At 36.4% G+C, this 24,178-nt stretch overlaps 1 protein-coding gene across 1 annotated transcript; it reads left to right on the top strand.

The window, feature by feature from the left end:
* Positions 1 to 317: 317 nt before the first annotated feature.
* Positions 318 to 20,915, top strand: tpcn3 (two pore segment channel 3; the record flags this gene model as incomplete). Its single annotated transcript, XM_015037520.1, has 18 exons — positions 318 to 400; positions 1,255 to 1,375; positions 3,315 to 3,443; positions 5,222 to 5,338; positions 6,100 to 6,218; positions 6,996 to 7,097; positions 8,121 to 8,247; positions 8,530 to 8,737; positions 11,933 to 12,077; positions 12,160 to 12,345; positions 15,423 to 15,487; positions 16,058 to 16,145; positions 16,492 to 16,561; positions 18,196 to 18,412; positions 18,537 to 18,627; positions 19,524 to 19,637; positions 19,855 to 19,970; positions 20,409 to 20,915. Coding segments are annotated over 18 exons (2,229 nt in total), but the record flags the coding sequence as incomplete, so codon positions are not given.
* Positions 20,916 to 24,178: the final 3,263 nt, after the last annotated feature.

Raw genomic sequence — 24,178 nt, 5'->3', positions numbered from 1 at the left:
ATTGACGTAGTTACGAGATGAAAATCAAGTCCACACCAGGTTCAGGTCTATGCAAAGTATTGTGTAATTGGTCAGAAGTGTATGGAGTGTTTCATGCAGACAGCATTGTACATGATGCTGTGGGGGGCGGGGGGGGGTTAATATAGTGTTCTTCCTCTCTCAGGATCTACAGGTGATGGTTCGAGCCAAGCAGGAAATTGAATTTGGAACAGTCTCAGTCTTCATGTGTTTTTAGTAACTGCTTCTGTCTTTTGAGGTTGAGGCAGACAAGTGAGAAAATAGTTTTGTTTTTTAACAGCTGCTCTGTGCATTTTCAGGATTTTGACCTGGCTACCATCTATGTGTCAGATGCCCAGTACAACAGAAACATCTACTTTGATACGTCGCCCCCGGCTGTCAGGTGAGGCCATCGGATGTTTAACAAGATCAAGTTCTCAAACACTTGATCTTGGATAAAAGCATGTATGAAATAATGAAACCAGGCAGTCATCTTTATTGGAGAATGTTCACTTAGCTTTGTTGGTTTACAAAACTGTGTTTCACCTCTTGTGGCTTTGTCCAGACTTTTATACGTCACACAGAGTAGGAGAAGCACACACACCTCTAGAAAGCAATATCCTTACAATATGTCTGGGCAATAAATCAATAATATATATCACAATACATGTGATCAGTATTAATAGAAAACATATTAGAATGTTCAATAATTTCACTGAACTCAGATTCAGAACCGCACAGCATTCTGGGAGATGTAGGCAGAGGAAAGGCTTTAGTTGCGCAACCTCAGTTGGCCTCTACTCACTCACTCACTCTTTTTCCCTAGCAACAGCTCATTCTTTGGTTACCTAGCAACAACATAACTAGTAACTTGCACAGCAGCAGTTTCAGGTTTTGCCTCTTTGTTTCATTCCTGCCTAAAAATAAAAAAAACAACGGCGTGGAGTGGAAGGAGAAAATGAGTACAACAGCTTGAGAAGAAACTGTAGATATCTGCAGTATTTCAGATATTTAAAGCAAAAAAAAGAATCAATAATTATCAATATTGACAGACGATAATTGTGACTCATTTAACTTTTAAAAAATCTTACGATTTTTGGAGACTGTGGGATTTTGTTTATATTTTGTATTTTGTTTGCATGATTCCTCCTGACTCCAGTCGTTGCAATAAGAGCACTGCACCAGGTTAACATTATAGTTCACATTTAGTGGTGCTTCCTTCATCACAGGTTTATAATGTCTTTGTGCTTTGTGTGCTTTCAGACTCTACCTCCTCTACAACCACTGGGCCTTAAAGGTTCTCCTGTATTTCTTCATCCTGGTCAATCTGTCGCTGGCGATCTTTGAGGAACCGGCTCTGGTTTCTCTGCCCACGTGGGTACGAAGGCAGATTCTGCTGGACACGCACAGAAAATGCTAACAGAGCATGATGTCTATGTCATACCTTTACATGCTCCTTTTATTTGACCCAATCGCTTCTATAATGTTTAAAGTCTGGAGAAGCATATAAAGGTGAAAATTGGAGATGGAAAACGTGACTTTCAATTTCTTATTCTGTTATTTATATTTAGAGTATCACAAGAAGGTGTTAATCTTTGGTTGGGAAAATCAAAACTTTAGTTTGTATCCATGTCAGTTTAGCCTCAAACCCATTCAGGAAATTCAAAGAAGGTCTTTTGTTGTTTATTTTAAGCCTTTCTGGGTCTAAACTGGACCCACAGTTTTTAAACTGTTTTTTTCCGAAAGAAAAAGCTGAAAATGCCTCCTTTTCCTTAATCCTAAGAAATCTCCAGTACAATTCGTGGTATATTAAAAAAACAGTGATGATAAAACTCAAGTGTTTTGTTCTCAAATAGCCATAATGATATAAAAAAAAATATCTATACATGGGAAGTATGGAATTTCAATTGAAACCCATTTTAAACAATGATTTGAACGATTTAAAACCATTTTGCTCAGTTTCTTTGCGCCAGATTGAGACATTGTCTCACTGTTTAACATCGACGTTGAGCATTTGACGGATGCTGAGTAAAACGTTGCGTTGCAGATGGTTCTCCTCACGTTGGGGGATTTCCTTGTTGAAGTTATGAACTAAAAAAAGAAACGCCCATAAAACAAGTTCTGTAAAAAGCTTAATTAGCTCTAAAGTCCACACCGTATAAACACAGATCTGTCACATTTCCCTCAGGCATCAACAGGAAGCAGTTTGTCCAATAGTTTTTGAAATGACGAAGAAGATTGTTAATTTCTTAAACACCTTTACTCCAATGGTTTTATTAGAAACGGGCAATCCTGTACTTTAACTGGGGAAGCAAATAAAAAAACTAAAATCTCAGCCTGTTAGGATACAGAGATTTATTAGTAGTTACTGTTTTACCTCAGTCTAGTATTCAGAAAGACTCATTCTGAAGCCTGTAACTAGTCAGCTGAGTGTTCAATTTACTTTCCAGTTTTTATATACAACTTCTATTATGCACCTTTTGCTGTCCAATTATTAATCAGTTAATCCAAAAAATAAAAAAAACGGGTCAGCTGTACACTGTATTAATATTATGTTGAACAGAAATGGCTGAACTTTCTCATGTTGAAGTATTTTTTAGCTGCAGATGCATCCTTTGCTACAAATGATCAAGCGTACGCTAAAGGAATGCTGCTGTTGCATTTTAGACAATAAATGTTTTTTTTATCATTTAGAAAAATAATTTATTTTGATTTTAATGTATTTCTAGTACTATGTAAAAAAGAAAAAAAAAGGTTTTGGTGGATTAATGAAGAATTTGCCGCGTTTTGTATCCAAATAATCGATTACTAAAATAACCGTTAGTTGCATCTCTATTTGATTTATAGAAAAATTAAAACCTTTTTACTTTCACAAATATCCACTACTTTGTGGTATCATGCTCTCACATAAAACCCCAATAAATCATTTTCGACATTTGTTTGCCTTTGAAAAGTTCTGCTCTGGATGCGTGTAATGTAACCTTCATTTAACCAGGCGTGTCTCATTGATATCTGGGCAAGACGGCAGCAAAACGGCAACAACTACAAACCACAGATATCAAAATACAATCTAGGTAATAAACTGGAAGGATTTTTAATTTTTTTTTATTTTTTCCCATAATCAGTGCGAACCTTAGACACAGTTCATAAAATGAAATAATCTGGTCTCAAACAACAACAACCACCACCACCACCTGGAAATTTTCTAACAATATTTTTGCAAAGCTAACATTTTGAGTTTAACCCGCAGGGAAGGCGGGTTAAAAAAAGTGAGACGTTGTTTTCACTGGGTTTGTGTTGTGCTGCGCTGCCTTCAGGCCACCATGCTGGTGGAGCTGCTCTGCCTGCTCGTCTTCACCATTCGGCTTGTTCACTACGCCAAGGTGATTCCCCGGGAAAAGTTCTGGAAGGACCCAAAGAACATCTGCATCATCGTCGTCCTCTTGGTAGGATTTCATCTGACTCTTTAAAACACTCGAGTAAATCTGCTTTAGTGCAGTAAATTGGAAGTCTGGATGTTGCGTTTTGAAACTTCAGAGACGCTCCTCAGATGAAAGCTGTCAAAATGACACCATGTTCAAGTAACTGGAAACATTGAATCCTGGTGGTTCTTGGACTCTTCCTTGTTTTTTGAGTGAAATAGTTGCAGTGTGCTGAGCAGAGTTCCTGTCTGTGAACTCGGAGGGCTTGAATGTGCTGAGAAGACGTTCTGGCTGCTGTTGTGAAACGGCCTTTAGCCAGAAATATTGTCAAGTCAGCGCCTTTGGAGCAGCAGAGGCTTCCTGGTGGCTCTGAGCCTCACTACTCGCTAAAACGGCATGAAGCACTCCTGCTGAACAACTTAATTTACAGCAGGGACAGTTTAAAAGTTCTTGCATAATGCAATGTGTTTATTTTGAAAGCATAATGTTCCAGTGGTGACCAAAGGTTTCAGCAGGGACACAGTTTAAACCTTCAGGTTTTGTGGTTACAGATAACATTGTCCTGTGCAGGGTGATCAGATGTTGGCATAAAAAATACAAGTTCTTTATTTCAGGATGTTTTGATCTGACATTTAGAGCTGAAACAATTAATTGTAAATGATCAACTAATTCAGTATTGATTAACTGGAGCGTACAGACTCTGAAAAATGCCACATGATGAAAGAAAAACATACGCAGAACAATAATTAAACCAACACTGGATAAAAAATGTTTACATTTTACATTTAAGAAAAAACAACAACTTTGTAAATACATTTTACCCAAGATTCCTCAAAGGGCAGTTTTAGCCTCACTTGGTTCAAATTTTGTAAAGAAAATATCCTATTAAGCATCTTTTGCTCTTTAATTATTAAACAGTTAATCCAAAAAGTGGTTAACAGATCTGTCCTTCACTATATTAATAGGTTTTTCCAGATGTTAATGCTAGAAGTATTTTTTAGCTGCAGATTAATCTGTTTGTTGTGTTATTACAATGTTAGGCAGTACAATGTTTAGTTTCTTATACAAAAAAAGGAATTGAATTATTTATTTGCATATTTTAATACATTTAGTACAAAAATTATTGAATGAAAAATCTGTAGGAGACGATTTTTACCTGATTAATGGATTACTGAAATGACCGTTAGTTTCAGCTCTATCAGTGAACTTTACTTCAATTCAGTCGCATCCTCAGCACATTATTCTAGATTTAATCAATCTAATCAGCCAACTTATGGTTACAAAATAAGAGGACAGGAAATCATTTTCATTAAACTCAAAGGCTTAAAAAGTCGGCCTCTAATGAGATTTTATTTATTCCATATAAACTGGACTGAAAACTATTCACATGACCATTAATTAAGATGGTGGAACTTATTATAGAATATTTTGATTCTGATTAAATGTATATAAAAAGATTCCTACACTAATTTAGAAGTCGGCATGAAACCTACAATATCTGTAGATTATTTAGCTCATGAGGATATTATTGAAAAGTCTATCAATTTTAGGAAATGTATTACTTGGTGAATCACGTCATATAAGTTAATCACACACAGACGGATGTTTGAAAGTGTTTATTTCTGTTAAATGTGAAGATTTTCTGCACAGTTTATGGGAAAAAATGACATTAAAAATTAGAATATTACGTCAAAGAAAAAAACATATTGTATGAAATTCAAATGTATTGAATACGACTGTAACTTTCTCTTACAGTCATGTGTCTCTGTATAAATGCATGTGTTCCTCTGTGTGTCATCCAGCTCACGTTAATAGACATGATCATCTACGGAGCGCTGAAAGCTGCTAACCTTTACAGCGTTCGCTGGTCTCGAGTGCTGCGCCCGCTCCTGTTGATCAACGTCACAGAAGGACGGCAGGTAAGGGCCTGAATGCAGCAATCGGCAGCCGCTGCTTTGGCCTCCGCTTCAGGAGAAAAACATTCAGCAACATGATCAAATTAATTTTTCAAACTCCCATTAAATCAGTGAGAAATCCCTCTATTTATAATTTAATTTTACTGGGTGATAAGTTGTTGCGCTAAATGTTGCATTGATTACTGCATTAGTCTCCTCGCAGGTCTGCCTAAAACCAATCGATCCTGCAGCTGCAGCTGATCCAGACGCTGCTGCTGGAGTTCTGACTAAAACCAGGAAGTTGGAGCACATCACCCAGTTCTAAAGCTCACTACATTGAGAGAAAAGATTTTAAAATCCTGCTATTATTTTATGAATCGCTGAACGGCTTGGCGCCACAATACATTAAAGATCTGCTGTTGTCATAGCAACCTTCCAGAACCCTCAGGTCTTCTGGTTCTGGTTCTGCTCTGCATCCCCAGAACCAGAAAAAAAACATGGAGAAGCAGCATTTAGCTTCTATGCACCACAAATCTGCAACAAACTTCCAGAAAACTGCAAAATGCCTGAAACACTGAGCTCCTTTAAATCTGGACTAAAATCTCAGCTGTTTAGAGTTGCTTTTGAAACATAATCAATGAAATATTAATCAGAACCAGATTGTCACTTGACAATCGTTGACTGTGTTCTACAACTTGACGTAAAGCACTTTGAACAGCCTGGTTGCTGAAATGTGCTGAACAAATGAACGTGATTGATTGATCGATGTTTGTTTCTGCGTTCAGCTCCGCAGAGCGTTCAGGAGCATCCGGAACGCTCTTCCTGAGGTCTCCTCTGTCTTCGTCCTCTTCATATTCAGTGTCCTCATGTTCTCCCTCATGGCCCTCAAGCTGCTGAGCAAACGGTACGATGGCTCCGTCTTCGTTTGTGTGTTTTCACACAGAGGTCAGCAATCCGTAGCTTACAGATGCCAAGAGGGACTTTAGGTTTGATTCATCTCATGGACTGTGTTTGCTGAACTAGAGGAAATCGAGTACAGAGCAGATCAGTGAGCTAATATGAAGCAGATGCTAACTTCAGCAGTTAACCTTTCGCAGTTTTGTAGACGTTTACAGAACATTTGTGTTTTGTCTGTCACCATTTTTTTTTTCTATCAAGCAAGTAGCCAGAATGTTATGATTTCTACATGAGTTAAAAGCGGAGGAGGCTTTATTTAACTTAGCATTTTCAGGCTTCCTCATCAACAGTGTTTACTAGGGGACTCAACCACTTCCAACCAGACCCAAACACAAATATAAGATAAAGTCTGCAGCTTCAAAATAAGAGCTCACACTTATTCACCAGAAATAGTCAGGCGGATCTCAAAGGGGCAAAAACAAACGGCTTTTTATGCATTTTTGGTCTCTAACGAGGCTTTGTTTTTGTTTCCCCGGTTAGACTGACTTTACTTTGATGTGAAAAATTACAAGATGTCTTCACACCACTACAATATTGGTTTCTTTCAGATAAAAAAAATATTTTACATCTGATCCAAAACAGATCTTGATCATTAAATGAGAGATTTCTCCATGTTTTTACTGTTTTGGAACAATTTGTGATCTGACGTGAAATAATTTTACTTGGTGACATTTAGGAGAGCGTTTCCTTAAACTCAATGTTTTTTGTTTTTTTTTGTCTGCAGAGGCCTGAAGACCATAGAAGGAGCTTCGTATTTCACCAACTACCTGGAGATTGTCTTTGACCTGTATGTCCTCGTCACCACAGCCAACAGTCCTGACGTCATGTAAGGGAACCGTTCACATCTATAAAACATCCTGCTCGTTCTCTTCAGCTTTAGTTGAAGCTGAGTTATAAAAACTTTTACAGATCAAGTCTATTGTTTTCAAATAGTTCTAACATAACACAAGTTGTGAGTCTGAATATCTACAAGGTTTTCTGTTTTACTTGTGTTGTCAAAACTATTTTATTGTTAATTTTTTTATAGGACAAAACTCTTAAAGTTATTAAATTCTGTTGGAAGAAAAGATATTAATTTAAGTTTAAATAAAAAGCAAGCTAATAATCAACCAATCCATCTTCTCTGTTTGTCCTTGTACTGACAAATTGAACTGAAGTAAAAGTATCACTGATTCAACCTATTTTTACTCAAATGAAAGTAAAAAAAAATGGCTGTACAAAAAATTACTCGAGTAAAACATTTGATAAAAAGTGCTGAGTAACTGATCAAATTATCAAACATTTAATATGTTAAAATTACATCATCAGATGGACCAAAATATAAAGTTAAGAGGAAATTTTGGTATTTTATAGGCAAAAATGACAATAATTCAAATAAGTAACAAAAAAATAACAAAATCTGGGAAAAGATAATTTTTACAAATCAGTTTCTTTAAATAAAAAAAAAAACTCATGAAACGTTAAAATCTGCAGGGTTGTGTCTGGGGAATTTTTTGGTTAAAACGTCTTTGTTCTTCATTCAGTGGGTAGAAAATCCAAAGAAATTTCTCAAGAGAATAAATAAAACGACTCAAGTAAAAAGTGCAGTGTAGTAAAAATACTCCTAAAAGTATGTTACTAAAGTGAATGTAATTGAGTAAATGTAACTAGCTACTACCCAACTATGGTCTTTGTATTGGGCAAAAAGTTCTACTGCAATTTATAAAACTGTGACACTAAAACCACATGAACTGTTTCTGCCTTCTGAGATACACAGAAGGAAGGAACTGAACTGTGACTTTGCATTTTTGACCGTTTCTTGCAAACATGTAATTATTTGCAATAAATGCCGTCTGCTTCTCGTTTGCAGGATGCCTGCATACAACGCCAACTCTATTTTCGCCCTGTTCTTCATCTTGTACATCCTCGTCAACACGTACATCTTCATGTCCGTCTTCCTGGCTGTTGTGTTCAACAACTACAAAAAACACCTCAAGGTATAGACTGACTGATGTAGAAATGTTTTTTTTACAACACAAGTACATTTTTCTAGAACTAGTACTGTCACAGTTGTATAAATTCTTGTTTTGTTAGCTTTTTTATCCCTTTGTAATGTTTGAATTGTAAACTAATAAAAACCAACAAAAAATTAAATATTCTGTGGTTCATTTAAGCATAGAACCACAATGAGATCAAACATGGAAAATAAAAATGTTTTCCATGTATGAAGCAACATTTAAAAGTCCAAGTCCCCACTTTTCTGTTTTGCCTTAAAACAGGAGGAGATACGGCAGCTGGTGAGGGCCAAACGGCACAAAATGGCGCGAGCGTTCGGCGTCCTGCAGGAGCAGAGGGAAGAAGGCGGCCCGCCTGTGGTGAGCCATGAAAACTGGAACAAGCTGGTCCAACAGGCACGACCCGACATCAGCAGCGCCCACAGAGAGCTGCTGTGGAAAGTCTGCGACGACAGCAACCAAGGCTTCATAGGTGGGTCAGGAACCGGGCCGAACTGCGCGTTCATCAACACCGAAACATGGAACTTTTACAGAAATAAACTCAATGTTAAACAGATGAGACCGTCACTGCTTGGGCCCAACCAATATAAATTATATTTATCTGAAATAAACGTATTAATACCTTTAAAAAAATGATGCCAGTTATGATCAGAGTAACTAGTTAGTTACTTGAGGAATCTTTTGGACAACATTTACCTTTAGGAGTATTTTTACTTTTACTTGAGTAATTTTATAATGAAGTATTACTACTTGAGTAAATTTTCTGGATACTCTGAGTAACTTGAGGCCAAGTTAAAGTTTATTTATAAAGCATTTTTAAAACGACTTTAGTTGGCCAAAGTGCTTCACAATAATTGCATCATAATAGACATAAATAATAAAGCAATGAAAGTTTGACTATAAATAAATAAAATGGGAAGTAAAATACAAAAGAAATAATAATATGATTAGAAACCAAGACATGCTTGGTTTCAGTTGCAGCAATTTCTCAAAAAACTCGAATGAATTAAGTTATAATTTTTTCCTCCTTTTATTTTAACTGGTGTTGAATGTCAGGGAAAATAGATGCGTTTTCAATCTGGACTTCAACTGACCTCACTTATTTTGCAATTATGTTATTCATACAAATTATTTTAATTTTGCTCTTTAAGATGCCAACATTTCTACATAATTGTATGTTTTGGTCTGTTGTACTTTTTAAATATTAAATGATTAATGTTTTGATCAATTACTCAGTACTTGAGTAGACTTTACCAAATACTTTTCCACTCGAGTAATTTCTTGGATGACTACTTTTTACTCTTGAGTGAAAATGTACTGAAGTAGAGCTGCTCTTGGTTGAGTAAATGTTTTGGCTCTCTGCCCTCCTCTGGTCATGATGCAGCTCCGTCTTCTCCTCACAGCGAAGGTTTGCTCACTCATTTTCTTCACACCGTTCCTCCACATACAGGAAGTCAAACTGCTTGATCATCCAGTTCTGCTTAGATCAGTTCGTCCAAACGGAACAAGCAGTTTCAGACGGACACATTTGTTTTATTTTGTAATAATAAAATCAATGTAATTGGCCAGTTGCAGTGAAAACATGGTCTGCCTTCAGGCCTAAGATTTTACTGCATGTGGCATATTTAACTTGTCATGTTGATATGTGAATTTATGGTTCTCATTAAAAAGCTCTTATCTGTTAATAAATCAAATTCAAAAAGAAACTGGTTCTTAGTGTATCATGTAGGAAATAATGAGAAGTTTATATATAGTTAAAGCTATATATATAATAAGGCTGGTTGTTATTAGACTAAACTAATGTAATTTAGTTTTTTACCCTTTTTATTACTTTTACAAGTCAACCACACTAATCTACTCGCTTGTCATTGGAACATAAAATAAACTAACATGAACATAACACCTGTTTCAGAGAAATGTCGGACCTTTTATTATCTTGGGTTAGAATTAGTCAAACTTTTATCAAGAGTTTTTTATTTTGTCTTCTTCTACTGTCTAATGAAAGCTATTGCACTACTTCATTTTTTAATTGGCGTACTGCAGGTTACACAAGATGCAATTATTGACTGTCTTGACCAAAGTCTTTTGTTGTTTTGAATTTTTTGATAAAACATCTGGCTCTGAGGTCGAAGCGGCTGTTTGTGGTCGCTCAGAGTGAGAAATGCACAAACTGCCAGCTCATCGTCTGTCGCAATCAGAGAGAACCCGCGATAAAGACCTTTACTGTGAGAAACAAGGCAAAGTTACTGCAGCAGATATCGATTCCTGTCCTTAAAGATCACCTGTTGTGCTTCCTTGAAGAGGTTAGGATATTTCTATGGAATATGTTCATTAAATTTTTGTTCAAAATCGTTCTTAATGAAATTTTAATCCTGTCAGTTCTTCCTTTTTTGAGCTCCTTTCAGAATGAGCTGTTTTATGGGGTCTTGTCACTTTAAATCCCAATAAGCTGCTTCTGGCAACTTTTACACTCACATGAAAATGGTTGCAAACAGATGTGCAACGATGCAACTGTACATCTTTGAAAAGCACAATCAGGGTGTCCTGCACAGCCAACAAATGGTTTCTGAATGCCAAGTCAACAACAAAACAGTTCCAGCAGCCGTTGTACAGCACATACAGAGATAAAACCGGCTGACCTGCTTGGGTTGCTAGGTAACGGGCTGAGCTTGATGGAGTTGCTAGGTAACAGGCTGGGTTCAGCTGAGCTTGCTAGGTGAAGGGCAGCGCCTGCTGATTTGTAATGTTAGATTTGAGAGATTTTTGAAATGGCTCATTTTCCAGACCCCAAATGTTTTTTGGGGTTTGTAAAGAAAACAAACAGCTTTTTCTTTTTTTTTTTCTTTTTTTTTTAAATACTTAGGTTGGTTTTAGAAGCACTAGAGACTCAAATGGAAATACAAAGACATCCAAAATGTGAACTTTGCATAATCGACTCCTTTCAAACTTTTTTAAATACTGTATTCTTTCCCTCATCTTTCTCTTCCTTTCCTTCTGTGTTGATTTTTTTATAAACACGCATGAATAAATGCACTGACCCCCAACTTGCTGCCCAGTCCTTATTAGACTGATGTTTCGGTTAAATCTGTCTAAGGTGATTTTTGCTCCACCAGCACCTCACTCAGGTTGTATTTGTGTGATCATGTGACGTGATAATGATGCGGAGGGATTGTTGGGTGTTTAACCGAAGCAAAGAAGCAACGTCAGCAGTGTGGTTGTTTTATCACGATGTCGAAAGAATAGGGAAATTTATATAATATTGGTTACTATTGTTATCACAGCAGTATAGTCAATGGATACTGATAACATCTCAAATTATCGGTTCATCCATATTCTCAAACCTCTGTCTGCATTTGTCTTGAATTTCTGCACAAGTTGAATAGTTTTTAACTGCGTTTGTTTTAAAATTACATGGTTGTCATACGCTGTATACGACGCCAATCTTGTGTTGATACAAACAGTGCATGACTGGTTTTGTTAATAAGAAGTCTGATGCAAAGATAAATGCATGTTGGTCCCCAAAATGTGAGAATATTGCTTAAATATCCAGATGGATTCTTCTTGTTGACAGAAGTTATGCAAATATTACAGATGGAATTTGGTTTTGTAGTAATTAAACCTTAAATTGTTTTATCCTCTCCCTTTTTTCCGGGTTGTTGATGGTTAGGTAAGGTGGCTTTTGTCCAGCTGGCCGATCTTCTGAACATCGAAGTGATTACGCTGAAGTCGAGACCGCACCCACTTCAGAGTCTGATCCCCAGTTTGTACGAGTCGAAGCCGAGCCGCTTGGTCTGCAGAGTGGTCCAACACCGGTGAGCTCTCCGTACGGCCACTTATCACACAAGAAAAACAGAAACAAGCAGAATATTGACTGCATTATTTTTTTAACTACAGGGGCTTTGTCATCACCTTCGACCTGATCATCCTGGTGAATGCCGTGTTTATCGGCCTGGATGAGGAGAATCCGCTGATCTCCAACTCGGAGTGGGTTTTTCTGGCGCTCTACGTTCTGGAGATCCTGTTGAAACTCTACGTGTTTGAGCCCAGAGCCTTCTTCTCCAAACACAGCTTCTGGAACTGGTGAGAACGAGTTTTTAATGAACACCACCTGCACTTAAAGTTTCATTCTTTATTCTCTCCTACTGCTGTTTTTGTTGTTTACTGCACAAACAATAAAAAGATATTCTTGTTGACCTCTGCTGACTTTCTATGCAGTTAAAGGTAAAAAAAAAATGACAAAATAGTCATATATTTAGACAAAAATCTATTATTCCTGCTGCTGCTTAAAATATTTTGGTGATTAATGTCATGTATTTATTTAGTTTTTAAACAGAGGAAGCCTGCGAAAGCTAACAACTTGGATAAGCGGTGCAGTTTTAGTTTCCACATCACTGTTCACGTTTTTGTTTTTTACCTAAAATGTTTCCTCAAAAAAACAATTTTTTTTAGCAATAAGAAATGTAACGGCTTTCTTTCAGCAACAGGCGGGGGAGGAGCAGAGATTCCTTATGCCCAGAGACACTCGCTCTCTTTTGAAGCACCACATTAAAATATATTTTAAACTATTTAATGGTTTAAATGGTAAAAATTCAGCAGTTATGAAACCATAACTGTGACTAACTCATGCCTGCTTATGAGAAAAATGGTTCTGCTTTTTCCTTAGATTTTATTTATTTTATTCAACAAACTTGTCTGTTTTTTGCTGGTTCAGTAAATAATCCCACATATTTCATTTTAGAAAAATCGCTTATTTATTGATTTTTACCCCATTGAGGTGAAATATGAAGCTATGTGACTGCTTTCATTTCTGTTAGTTTTTATCCAGTTGATGCTAAATATCACAAAGTGACATTTCATTAACAGACGGGTCGGTGTTTGGGTGGAGAAGAACCCAAACAATGTCTGGTTGCTTTAAGTTTGTTTTATCAAAGCAGCAAAACTATTTATCTTTTCGTTTGATTTTTAAAAATGTCATAATCAATTAGCCGTGTTGCATCCATTTCACACAGCTTGTCCACATCCCAGATTATAAGCACCAGGTATGTCACATCTCCGCTCTTATCATCGGCTGCTTTTCGCATCGCGCATCCAGAAGCGCTTGGAGCAGCTCTTTGATGCTTTAAGCAGAATTTTTACTCGTTTGGGAGCAAAGCAGCTTCTGAGTCATGAAGGCTCAGTTTGCGGCCAGAAAGTCTGAAAGTAAAAACTTCAGAGTTGCTTCATGAAACAAAGGGGATTATTACTGTTTTTTGTTTTTTTTTTACTTTCAGACTTCTCTCCGTGTATATTTGTAAAAGTGAATGCAAACAGCCTGCTATATTACTACAGCGCCGAAGCATTTTGGTTGTTTTTCTGGTTTGTTGGTTTTTAGTTTCGAGAATGCACTCTTTTTCAGAGAAGATCTTTGAGTGTCTTTCACCAGACCCAGCTGGATGTAAGAAACCAAACTGAACAATGTTCACCTAACAATAATAATTAATAATAATAAACTAATTTAATTATTTATACATGAGATTGGATAGTTTCAGTATTCATCTCCAAAATTTATATTAATTTTTTACAACAAAGTGAACTGAACCAGTACACACCAGTTTGAGGAAATTCATATAAAATGGTGTATTTTTACTTTATAAGTCTGTCGTTTGGAACTGTGCAATGTTTTTTTTTTTTTTTTTAAGTTTTAATTTTTCAGTTTTGGTGACTAAGGATATCAAGTTTCCTCTCAGTTCCACTGGGTACATAATTTAGTGAAGATATAATTCCCACATCTTATGCCTGGTTGAACGGCTCGGGTCCTATAATCATATGCAAATATTTAAAATTAATCTTCAGTTAAAAATGACTAACGACTGAAAACAAAGACTTAAGAACAAAGAGAACAATGTTCTGCTGGACGCTGGTCCATTTTAAAGAGACGGACGTTGGATAGAAAAACATTCAGATTCTGCTGACTCTTCGGGTCAGAATCAACAAAGACAGACAACAGGAAAAGCAAAGAGATTACCAAAGATCTTCTGTGGAGGAAGATGCATTCTATGACCAAAAAACCAAAAATAAACCGATAAAAACAACCAGAATCACAGCCAGGGTCATACGAATGCTTCATTTGGTTTCTATATCCTGCCATTTTATGGTATAAGTAATATTCTGAAATGTTTTTGACATTATTGATTATATTGTACTTTTCTTTTTGTTTAGAGTGAATTATAGCAAACTTCACTTTTCAGTATGTAATGAATACAACAGACCAGTCTGTCTAATGAGTATTATTATTGTAATTATTACAATAATAATGAGCACTTATTGTAATAAGTACAATAAATTGTAATTATTAGGTTCATCATAAATATAGGTATTTGTACCATCTGTGATGTGCTGGTGCATTTAATAAAGTAACTATTGGGTTGAGATGACTTTTTTCTCTAAAGCAAAATTATTACTCACTAATTAAAATATTAACACAAAGTAATTGTCTTTGAACAAGTGTATTTTTTTGCTTTTTCTTTAAATTCATTGTAAAAATATCGACATTTATCAACTCATTTCTACTTAGAAACAGACTTTAGAGAACCCAAAGTTGCTTTTACATAATTTATTAAACCTTACTTAGCACAGCAAGCATTTTTAAAGAGCTATTATTAAGTGGGAAATAAAATACTGTAATTATTTTGTGGTTTTACTAATTTTTTTGGCCTCGTGTAATTTTGTTGTGGCCCATTTAAGAACGATGTTAGACACCACTGCTTTACACCTTTCTTGCTGCAGCTGCTCCAAGTATTTTCTTTTAGTTTCATCATATCTTATTCAGTTGCCTGCAGCCCTGCTGAGCAGAAATGCAGTTGCCTCCCACCATAGACGTTTGCAATGGGGAGTTTAGATGCTTTGAATGGATTATAAGAAGTGGATGGAGAACACAGTTTCAGTAGGAGAGTGTAAAAAATTCACCCATTTGTGTAAAAGTTGGACACCTAACAAAAAAAACTCTTTTTGTTTTTTTCACATTGTAAAGTCCCTGCTGGAGAAAAAAATGGTTGTAAAATAAGTTATTTACATGTCTTAGTGATGTTCTCTGTCCAGTTCTCTTAATACATTCTCGTTGTGTTTCTGTAGCTCGGCATATCAATATCTGCCAACTGAAAACGGCTTTTTCTCTCCAGGTTTGACACCATCGTCGTCGTTGCTGCTCTTATTGCCACAATCGTCAACTCTGCCTTAAAATCATGTAAGAGCTGCTTTTTCTTCTAATATATTCAACTGAGTTTATCTTTAATGTGGTGCTTGAAACAAGAAAAGCTTTAGTTACAAAAACAGATTTTTATTTCTGCTGACACAAATGGTTGTTTCACTTGTTGGGTTTTTATTCAACTGTGAACTCTTGGTTGTTAAAAAAAACTGAAGTCATGGGCATTATGACAAATTTTTATTTCTACTGATTTTTTTTTTTTTTTAAAGAAATGCATAATTCAGTCTCTTTTTAGCTGCTTTGCATACTAAAAACACTTTTAAAGTTCCTATAGTGGATCTTAAAAGTCCCTTCTGACACCATTAGGTTCTTATGATTAAAAAAACACAATAAAAATCTGCTATTCCAACTCATTTGCTGTTGCTGCTGCTCTTTATATCGCTGCCTGATGCGATATAAAGTTTTTCACTGTTTATAAAAACAATTTACCTTTTAACAAATGATTGATGAGCTATGATGGCACAACACAGGATATATATACCACACTAAAGAGGAAACATCTTTCATGATCTCATAAATGTAAGTACAATAAGTTCTGTTCTGATGCAGCGGGCGGATACACCAGCCGGCAGGTTCTGGACATTGTCTTCATCCTGCGAGTCCTCAGGTTGATCCGGGTGGTGGACAGCATCAAGAGGTTTTAAATGTCTTACATTCTCACTCATGAATCTTTATCTGGTTGTGGATCATTTATTTATACATACCAATCAGCCAATGATCAAGTCCACTGTGTTCAATAAAAGTCAGATAAACGTACAATCCCTTTTCTGTTGGCGTCTCTTCCACACTTTTCCTCATGGTGGAAACTCAGACGGTAAAATCAGAATAAAACTCGGAGTAGTTTATAGTTTGATCTCTACAACATCCTTTGCTGTTTTGCCCAACAATTGATCACCTCACTTTGTGTTGTCAATTTACCATCTGAGTTGATGTCTGTGCCCATTCATCCGGCTAAGCTAACAAAGAAATGTACATGTTTTTAGGTTTCGTGCGATCATCAACACACTGATAAGAATTGGTCCTGCGATTCTTACATTTGGACAGCTCATTCTCGTAAGTAGCAGTTAAATTCACTTTCATGCCTCCTGCAGTCTGTCGATGCCTGGATAAAAATCTGGAAAAAGCTCCAACTTCAAATTACCTGCAGCCTTTCTAAAAGTAATTTTCTCAACACCATGTTATTTTCATATAGCTACATCTCCGTATGGGGAACCTAAAGTTAAAGGTCTAAATTGTGTCTAGGATGCAGGGGGTCTACAGAGTGCTATTTTCAAAACCAGCCACCAGACACTAATTATTTTTCCCCAGGCTGTTTCTCCAATGAACATTACATCCTAAGTTGTCAGCTGCTTTGTGGAACAAAATAAGCATTTTTCCACTGTCACAAAAATTCCTTTTTCTTTTTTATAACAAAAAATGACTGCAAAGATGTGCATGTGCTGTACCTTATTTCTCCTAAATCTATGCATTTATACTTTCATTGTACACTATGGAAGCTTGAAAATCAAAGTCGGATTCCTTATTTGTGAACACAATGTTGGTCAGTAAAGTTAATTTTGATTCTGATATAAAAAAAAAACGTAAAATTTTATTTACTTTTAAACATAGCTTAATATGTTTGCTTCTGTTTAGCAGTAAACAAAAATTACTCCATGGGATGGAAGAAAACCATTGGTTCTGTAAATGTGACGTCACCAGAACTCCGCCCACTCCGCCATGACGGAGGTCAAAACAGCCAATGCGCTCCTTTAAAGCTAGTCTAAAAACAGACATTTCATCTGTAACCTAATTTCGCTTTTATTTAGTTGATTTCACTTTAAAAATGGTTACAGGATGCTGCGCGGTCGGCTGCATTAAACAGACAAGGATAGAAACCAAACTTGTCTTTATTTTCTGACTTTTAATAAGGAAAGATATAGCAGCCGTTAACCATAACGACTAGCAGCAGCTGTTGATAATAATGACTGTCATCCTTCGGTGTAATCACGGATTTGCAGCGAACACTAACGTTGATATACTTTATAAGTAAGTATGATTAGAAAGATATCAAATATTGCTTTATGGAGAAGGTGCGTTTACACGTTGGTAACCATGGAGACGGTGCCGCACCGTCATGTAGCCTAGCATGTATGGATAAAACTTCTTAGCATTTCATCTTTTGTACGTTTTTAATGCTGCTCCGGTGTTGGGGATGGGGGGTGGGGGACATCGCTTATGACATAGTGATATAAATCATGTGGTGTGAATTCAATAAAAGTCGGTAATTTGATCAACACATCAGGAGGGAGGAGGTACGGGTCGGCTTCTAAGCTAGCTGTTTTGTAAATATCGCCGTCTATGAGCCCCAACCAGGTGTTACATTCGCAGACAAATTAGCTCGACTGAAAGTAGAAGAAGCCATGAATAAACTGGCAAAAACAAGTTTGGAAAATCATTTCAGTGCTGTGTTCAAAACTCCCGTCCCTCACTTCTGACGTCCATCATGGCGCCTCGAATGACTAAGTGATGTAGTTGCAAAGGGTCAATACCATAAAAACTCATTGTTCTCCAAAGTTAAAACAGTTTATAATTAATAAAGTCCTGATCTAACTATTTGAAACTAATGTGTTGTTATTAAAGACATTTTAGGCTAAATTAAATGTTTGAACATGAGGCTTTAAGCTGTTTTTTTTTTTTTTTTTCCTCAGGTGGTGTATTACGTCTTTGCCATGGTGGGGATGGAGTTGTTCAAAAACAAAGTGAAGTTCTATGAAGACATCACCAACCCAGAGAAGGCATACTGCGGAAATCCGTTACTGAAAGGCAGCACGTTTGCACAACTCAGCTACTGCAAAAATAATTTCAATAATGTGGTTTCCTCCTTCATCCTGCTGTTGGAGCTCACTGTTGTCAACCAATGGCACGATATCCTTTACACAATCAGTGCTGCCTGCAGGGTTTTCCCTCACTTTTTACTAGAAAATACTTCAATTATCTGGAATTTAGATATCATATTTAAATCCATTTTCATTCCTTAATCCGATCCCACTGCTCGGCACCGGATTTGCCACCGTCACTCATAAATCGGCCCTGATCTTCTTCGTCCTCTTCCACGTCATGGTTGTGATCATCATCATCAAGTATGACCAGATGTTACCAATCCTACTCTTCCACATTGTCTCCAGCAACAAAAACAAATAATTTTCATGTCTGAACACAGTTACTAAAATTAATGTTGGCCAATGTAGGCAGTAACATGTGGTGTTATTACCAAAGAGTAACACCAAGTGTTGATTACTGGGAGACGATGTAAAAACTCAAGTGTCCCACAACCTCAACTATTAGTTAAATTTACTTACTAATTTTTAGAATGCAATTCAGCATTACAATATCAGCATTCTATCTATTTGAGGTGTGCTGTCATGAAACTAAAACTTTTGATTGCAAATTGGTGGTTTTGCAACAAATTTTATTCAAGGTTTATTAAATTTGATGCTTCTGTAGTCGGTGAAAGTTAGAATTAGTGTTGACTTTTAAATTCTCCCAATATTAGTTTTGTTTATCACATGTTATTTGCAAACACCTGAACAGTTTTGAATTATTCCAGTAACTCAAATTTACAGAGTGGGTCGAATAATTCCGTAATGTAGATGATTCAAATGAAATTTAACTCTATTTAGATCAAATTGCTTTGTGGATTTCTGTTAGAGCAGATATAGAGATGAACAATGCCATATTTACACAAAGTAAAACAGTTTATCATCAGCATACAGGGAGATTTATTGTAGTCGGTGCCACAGAGTGGAAATCATCACTTTACTGAATCATACAAGAAAAAAAAGAAACGCCATATATTTTTAAATCCAAATTTATCAGATTATTGATAATTCAGCAAACTCTAAATGTTTCAGTTTATTCTGATGCTATAATTTGTCCTTTTTAGTCCTGCAATTTACACTAAAACACATTCTTGCGTATCTGTTTTGTCTCCTGAGTACTTTGTATCTTAAGCATGTCTCGCTCTCTTCTTTTTCAGTATCTTTGTGGCGTTTGTTCTCGAGGCGTTCTTTGTGGAGTACTCTGTGGGTAAAGGTGATCTGCAAACATCTCTGGAGAGGAAAATTGAGGAACTGGAGCTCACCGTGGCACAGTAATGTCACCTTGGTCTTAGTATGCTAGCGTGATTTCTACATAACACTGAAGCCATGAAGGAGGCTTTTTGTTTTACCTGTATCACTGGATTATGGGATTGTGATTTATTGTGCACACTCTGCAGATTACTTTTGTTCAGGGTGAGGGTGGGAGGGCTGTATGCGACTGATTCGTTTCTGCCTAGTTGTGCTTTCATATCTTTACCGTTTCAACAGGGAAAAACTGGAGGACAATTTGGTCAACGCCATGGAAACCATTGACAACGATTTAGGATCTGGGCAGTCACCTACAGCAAACCTGCCTTCGCTCCTGTTTAAAGTTGCTTCCAAAAGTAAGTTTACAAAGCAGAATTACTTTTTAATGAGTTTTGATCCTTTCTACTTTTGAAAGGTTGGTGTTCTTCAGCTTTGCAGCATCTGATTCATCCATGGTTTGTTGGAAGAAGCGTGAAATGCCTTGATATTTTTGGGAGTTTCTGAAAGAGCAGGAGATGTTAGAGACAGAGACCCAATTTCATAGGCGTTGAATATCTAAGTTGAATTTATTAAGTCGTATTATTTATATATGTAGCATTTTCATGACAACTGAATTACTTGATGGTGCAATTTTATAGCACATAAATAATACCTAGATTACAGTGTCATCCTATCCACTAATTTACTATGTGCCCATGTTTATGTGACTGAAGAGCTTTGAGTAGACAGAAAAATGGTTTTGTTGAGTGTCTTTCTGTCCTTGTTATCCAGCGGATTGTTTTATTATCTTGCAGGATACCGGACAGTGGACGCGTTGTTGCAGCGGATGTTCGAGGCGGACCTCGACCCAGAAGATTTCGCTGAGAACGACATTCCTGAAGACCAGGCTGGGAACTTTGAAAATCCCACATTTGGAGTAGCATAGACAACTCGGCACAGTTTTATAGCACATGTATAAAAAAGAGAAATTGTAATTAGACATAGTTTTACATGTTGAAATGTGATGCTTAACCAGTGCAATGCATCAGCTGTTTGATTGTGTCATGACCCGAGTTTTATTTTTATACTTGCGTACAAAAGCAAAAAGTGTAGAATCAAAACAAATTTGTATTTTCACATAAAAGCATGTTTACATTGATGTCTTGTGTGTTGAAATATTTGAGGAGAAAAAAACAAAACTTTGTAACTTTTTCAGAAGAAATGAGCAAACCTCTTGCATTTTTATTTGCACTGAAAAAGCAAATGGCATGTTGTATTTATTTTCTGTTCATCTCAATAAATGGCATTATCACCAAACTCACCACATTTGAAGAGTTTCTAATCATTTTTGGCATTTCTTTGAATGATTGTGGTAAATTAAACATAATTCAGTTTTATTTTATAAGACTAATAGGTTTTTAATATAGAAATTTTACCATGCAGCCACAACATAAACATTTGGAAGAAACGTAAATAAAACGCACAATATTCTGGTGTGGAATAAACAGGAGTGGTGACATCCCCCTCCTGGCGATTACATGTAACTGCAGCCAATGGAAGCTCATCACGTCCTTCATGACGAGAAGCAGCAGAACTTTTCAGAATTATGTCCACTCAAAATTATATACAGATGTCTCCCTGAAAATATCTGAATAAAACTGAGTTAATTTACTTTTGCTGAAGCAGTTACAGTAAATTCGCCTGAGTCTAGTTACTTCACTAAATTAACAAGTTTGTTTTAAATAAAGATTAACCTGCTGAGCCTGCCGTACTATTTGGAAATCAACATACTGCCACTGTTTTACCTTGTCGTTCTAACACACACAATATGAACTGTAGTACCATTTTATCAAATAGTTACATACTGTTTGAGTAATTTGCTGCTAATTGCTTGAGTAAAAAAATACTGAAGTAGTCCTATTAGAACAGTGTTTTTCAACCAGTGTGTACCGTGAGTGATCGTCAGGTGCAGTATTTTCCGGACTATAAGCTGCTACTTCTTTCTTACACTTTGAACATGTGGCTTTTCTGTGGATTTTTCTTCAACCACCAGGGGGCTCTTTAGCAAAAAGTGAATCATTGGGAGTCAAAATTGGAAATCAAAGAAGAGCGCGCTAATTTTCATTTGGAACAAGCAGCAGGCACGACGGAGAAATGCTTTCAAACTCATGTGATGCAGCTTCTTAGTTGAGGAGTAGAGATCTGGCAGTACGGGAGGGAAATAGAGCCGCTGCACTTAAGCTCGGTGTGAACAAAACTGGATTTGGAGACGGAGAACTGCGTCCTTAATATATCCAGCAGTTGTTAGGACGCAGCCTTCTGCTACCCTCTGCTGGGTCTCTATGGGAAACCGAGAGCAGCAGAGATACCAGCGGCCTGTAGCCCGGTGCGGCTGATATATGTAAGTTTCCAGGGGAGATAATTTGACGGTACGGTTTATAGTATGGTGTGCTCATAGTCCAGAAAAAACGGTAATTGATCTTAAAAGATTTTTGGAAAATTAATGATCTGCAGATAACGCCATCTTTGAGTGTCTGCTGTAGTAGTGACTACTGGTGTAATCATGTAATTTTCTTATCACTACATGGCAGTAGGTACAGAGCATTTTACATTAAAACGAGAATTAGTGCCACATGAGTGTTGTGGCACTGTTCAGGTGTATTTTTGAAGTGGACATGTTAAATGCAATTTGAAATAAGAAATGTAAAATATGATACAAATAAATTTTTGTGTTTATTTGATTCCTATTCAAGACACTTTGATAAGAATGACTATTAATTTAATCTTTGTTTACATTTTTGGTTGGTGGTGTGCCTTGTGATTTTTTCAATTAAAACAGTGTACATACGCTCAAAAAAGGTTGAAAAACACTCTACTAGAAGATTTTAAGTTTAGAAAAATTACATTTTTGGCAGGACAGATTTATAACTGCTACAGCAGCCTCTAGTGGACATAATAGCAGCTCTCACTGCTTCTTTCTCCATACATCCTTTTAACAGAACATCTTGAAATTGTGATCTCTAAAAATAGTTATATTCATGTTCCTAATACCTTTTTTTGAATTATTCTTTTACAAAGACAGGAAAGTGCACCATTCCTGGAAATACTGCAATACCAGGATGATGCATGGAGCGGACAGAGCAAGCCCTTATTCCATCTCCCTGCTTCAAAAATCAATTTAATATACAGTCCCCAAGTGGATACATATCAGATATAAAACTGATAAGAACAGACACTACACACTGATCTTAGCCAAAAGGCCGAGAAGCGATGCCACATAACTGGCGAGGAAAACAAGTCATTCTGACTGGCCTCACTTTAACTCACGGTTCCAAAACTGCATTATTTTGTAGACCTTACTACCTATAGGTACTCTGTAAAACGTGAATTAACAACATTTTATGTTGTACAGAAGTGATAATAAACAAGTCACATGAAGCTGAAAACAATCAATGATAGTAACAACCATTTGTTTATTTCTAGTCCTTTTACTCCAAAACTAATAGCCGAGAATGATAACAGACCATTTCTTTTGGAGTTGTTGTAAATATAAACACATAATTTACATAATGTGATTCTAGTGCATATATCTATACACTTCTTGTTCATTCAATGCAGCATAAAGAAGTTGTTAGGTTAGAAAAGTTAGGTTTTTGACGAGACAGATTTATAACAACAGCTGCAGCAGCCTCTAGTGGACGTGACCCTAAACTGCAGCTCTTACTGCTCCTCCACGCAAATTGAAAAAGTATTTTGTTAGGTTTTCAAACATTTTCAGCTCAGAGTAAATAAGTGCTGTTTTAAAACCATTGCAAATGGCATTTTTGAAAAGGAATAAACAATATCACCGTTTTGATGTTAGTGTTACCCCTTAATCCAAAAATAAAGTACATATTTTGTGAAAATGTTTTCTTTAACACTTTTAGGTTACATCATAAAATCTCCACAATGTTCTTTAAAATGAGATGTAAGTAGCATTTAATGCACCATTAATCAATACGGATAATAGTTTTTCAGAAATATAGGAAAGTGCAAACTTCCTGGAAATTCAGCAATACCAGGATGATGCACCCCTGTTTCAAAAATACAAAATAAGGTGGTATATTGGTGATTAATAGCATTCCATGTGGTACGGCAGTGGTAAATTAATTTAAATAAGCCACATCAAACTAAAAGGACAACATTTCTCAGTTAAGAAAAGTTATGTTTTGACGAGGAGATTTGTAACAACTGCTGCAGCAGCCTCTAGCGGACATGAGACCAAACTGCAGCTCTTACTGCTTCTCTCTCCATGCATGCTTTCGCAGCACATCTTCCACAGAACTAGTTGAACATTTGATCTCTGAAACTAGAGTTACATTTACATTTTGAATGCCTGCTGAAAAGCATTTATTCTTTTACAAAGACAGGAAAGTGCACCATTCCTGGAAATACTGCAATACCAGGATGATGCGTGGAGCAGACAGAGCAAGCCCTTATTCCATCTCCCTGCTTCAAAAATCAATTTAATATACAGTCCCCAAGTGGAGACATATCAGATATTAAACTGATAAGAACAGAAACTACACACTGATCTTAGCCAAAA

The sequence above is a fragment of the Poecilia latipinna genome, unplaced genomic scaffold, assembly GCF_001443285.1.
Source record: "Poecilia latipinna isolate Pla-1442-1.1 unplaced genomic scaffold, P_latipinna-1.0 Scaffold25, whole genome shotgun sequence".
Classification (NCBI taxonomy): domain Eukaryota; kingdom Metazoa; phylum Chordata; class Actinopteri; order Cyprinodontiformes; family Poeciliidae; genus Poecilia; species Poecilia latipinna.
Note: the sequence above shows the minus strand (reverse complement) of the source record. Positions and strands in the feature narration are given on the sequence as shown.